General features: G+C 52.5%; 2 protein-coding genes across 2 annotated transcripts; one reads left to right on the forward strand and one right to left on the reverse strand.

Moving 5' to 3' along the window:
* Positions 1-8: 8 nt before the first annotated feature.
* On the reverse strand, positions 9-367 carry LOC131214562 (retinin-like; the record flags this gene model as incomplete). Its single annotated transcript, XM_058208910.1, has 2 exons — positions 311-367; positions 9-230 (listed from the first exon to the last, which is right to left on the reverse strand). Coding segments are annotated over exons 1-2 (234 nt in total), but the record flags the coding sequence as incomplete, so codon positions are not given.
* A 2,019-nt stretch (positions 368-2,386) lies between these two features.
* On the forward strand, positions 2,387-2,825 carry LOC131214561 (retinin-like; the record flags this gene model as incomplete). Its single annotated transcript, XM_058208909.1, has 1 exon — positions 2,387-2,825. A coding segment is annotated over exon 1 (366 nt), but the record flags the coding sequence as incomplete, so codon positions are not given.
* Between the last annotated feature and the right edge of the window lie 3 nt (positions 2,826-2,828).

Consider the following 2,828-nt stretch of genomic DNA (forward strand, 5'->3'; position numbering starts at 1 on the left):
TTCGTGTCGTGAACCACGGCCGAGCTCGTGTGCGTAACTCCTGTTGGGACGTGCTTGAGGACGGTTCCAACATGCGCCAACGTCGGCTCCTCGACGATGCTCTTCTGGTACGAGATCTCCTTGTGGGCCAGGACGGCCGGGGCAGCGACGGAGTACGCCAGCGGGGCCGAGTGGACCAGCGTGGCTCCCGGGGCGGCAGCGGCAACGGCGAGAAGAGCGGACAACACCACCTGCGATAGAGAACCCGGAGGAATTAATTTCGCATCCCGTATTCACCAAGCCGGAGCTAATCCGAAAACACGATATTTACCAGACGGAACATTTTGATTGATTGTTTGTTTACGAGAGGTCTGTGTTGATCACTGGAAAGAGCTTGGCTTGGACTGTACCGCTCCATCCGCACGGTAACCCCTTTTATATGACCGGCGTGTCAAGTACGTCGCAGCAGCACCACCAAAACGTCAATATGATCGCGACGACGATCGGGCGCGCCGAACGAGTCTTTCGGCTCTCGTTCGGGTGCCGGGGCCGGACTTTTTTATTGTTTCTGCTTCTCAGTTAGGATATCACCGGCCCCTCGCACACACCACTGCGACACGCATACAACGGTCAGCAACCGATCGATTCGTTTCCGTATTCGGTGTCCGCTAAAACATGGGCCCGACCTGCGTAGTGATGTATGGCAAGTACTCCCAAAAGACGGTCCGACACACGATGACCGACATCAGACTAACCGGTTAAGTCCTCTCTCGCCCGTTCTACGGAGTGGGAACATTGCCGTGGATCCACACCCTAGGTGGACTAGGAAACAAGGGGAACGACACGTTGAACGGTTTGACCTGTAGGAAAAAGGAACGAAAGATCCGTACGCCTGGTCGGGTCGGCGTATCGTCGGCTACGCCAAGCTTCCTTATTCAGGAAGCAGGAAGATAAAGTGAAACACGGCGCACAAAACCAACCGGACACGCAGAACGTAAAATGAAGTACTTCAGAACCGTACCGCTCGGGTGGGTGGGCCGATATCCCTCATTAGGAGAAATGTCAATGGCTTCCAGTGACACTCCGGGTTCTGCCGCCAGTCCGTACTACAGGTCGTATTATCTCACCGCAAATGTCAAGCCCCCATATTCTGGTGTTCCTCGGCATGGGTTTCTGTCGCGAATGACTGAAACTAGCCAGCCGAGAATGATCCCCTGATTGGTCAGAGTGAACAGCTTGATCGTCGATGGTTCGGAGCCGGATATATCTTTTCCGGTCGATCCGATTTATCATCAGATTCGCCAAATTGAATGAACGAATTAATAAAGAACGACCAATGATGGAATCGATAAGCAAACAATTGCTGGTTGTGCAAGCATTATTTGGATAAATAAAATCTCTTTAATAAAATAGAACAAAGAAGAAAAAATAGAATAAAAATTCAACCGTCTAAAATAAAAGAAAACCAGTAACCAGTAACACTAACCAGCTACAGTAGAAAAAGGACAACAGAAAATGGAAAGAAGAAAAAGAATCGAGATAAAAACACGAGGATGCAAACGAGGGAGGATAAAAGCCACACAAGGAAAGCGTTCCGTGGTACAATCGGAACCAAATGCCACCTACCAGTCCCGCTACGTGTCTGTTGGGTGGTTAACATTTCGAAAACAGGGGCATAAATATAAAAAAAAACTCATAAAAGCGTAATCACAGCTCAAAGCTGCCGATGCACTTTGGTCGACTACGGACTTCATCTACCGTCAGGAATATTTCATTTCCATCCTTCCACTGGGATTGGCCTGTGGTTTGTGAAAATCGCAAAGTTAATCACCCCAAACGGGACGGAAAACCACGAGCCGCAATCTGGTTTGAAGGTTTCCAGGTTCCTGTTGGCCGGACGAACCCGTCGAACGAGTCGGGAACCCTTCCCCTGGACCTATTCCTTCTGTGGACGGCTGGACTACTTCCCCAACCGAACGAAGCTAGCCAGAATGTGGCCCCAAACAAAGAGAATTCAATTTCCTGTAGCTTTCGAGTAAACTACGTTTACGAAAATCAAGGACACCGCGGCACATGGTACGGTTTTCCGCTCGCCGTGCGCAGCAGCAACTGTCGTGGCCACAGATACTGAGGGTGCGAAAGGAAAATAAAAATAAAAGTGCGAAACCATAGCTGAGATCGTCGTCGGTCGAACGGACTCTCGAACGGGCGAATTAAGAAGATCAGCGACCGTCGTGTACGTGGCGTGTTCGGTGAGCAGGGAAAGGGACCGCAGAGTAGCAGAGTAGGAGCGGTACGGGCTGGCCGACGGTCGAAGGTGTGTACCGCGGATGGTGTCGTGTATGTCTGCGGTCGGTATATAAGATTGACCGGACCGTTCCGAGAGGCACAGTCAGCGTTCGATCGTTCATACAAGCACAGCACAACACAGACCTTTTGTTTGTCTACTAAGACCCCGTTCCAACAAAAAACAATCCAAAATGTTCCGATTGGTGGTGTTGTCCGCTGTTCTCGCCGTTGCCGCTGCCGCCCCGGGAGCCACGCTGGTCCACTCGGCCCCGCTGGCGTACTCCGTCGCTGCCCCGGCCGTCCTGGCCCACAAGGAGATCTCGTACCAGAAGAGCATCGTCGAGGAGCCGACGTTGGCCCACGTTGGCACGGTCGAGAAGTCCATCCCGACCGGATACTCGCACCAGAGCTTCACCCAGTACCACAACAAGCAGGTCGCTGAGCCCGTCTTTGCCCAGGCCGTGAAGAAGACCGTCGTATCGACCCCGGTCGAGAAGACAACCTATGTGCAGGCCGCTGCTCCAGTCGTCCACACTCCGACCGTCTACGCTGCCCCGGCC

Source organism: Anopheles bellator, unplaced genomic scaffold, assembly GCF_943735745.2.
Source record: "Anopheles bellator unplaced genomic scaffold, idAnoBellAS_SP24_06.2 scaffold01336_ctg1, whole genome shotgun sequence".
NCBI classification, from domain to species: Eukaryota; Metazoa; Arthropoda; class Insecta; order Diptera; family Culicidae; genus Anopheles; species Anopheles bellator.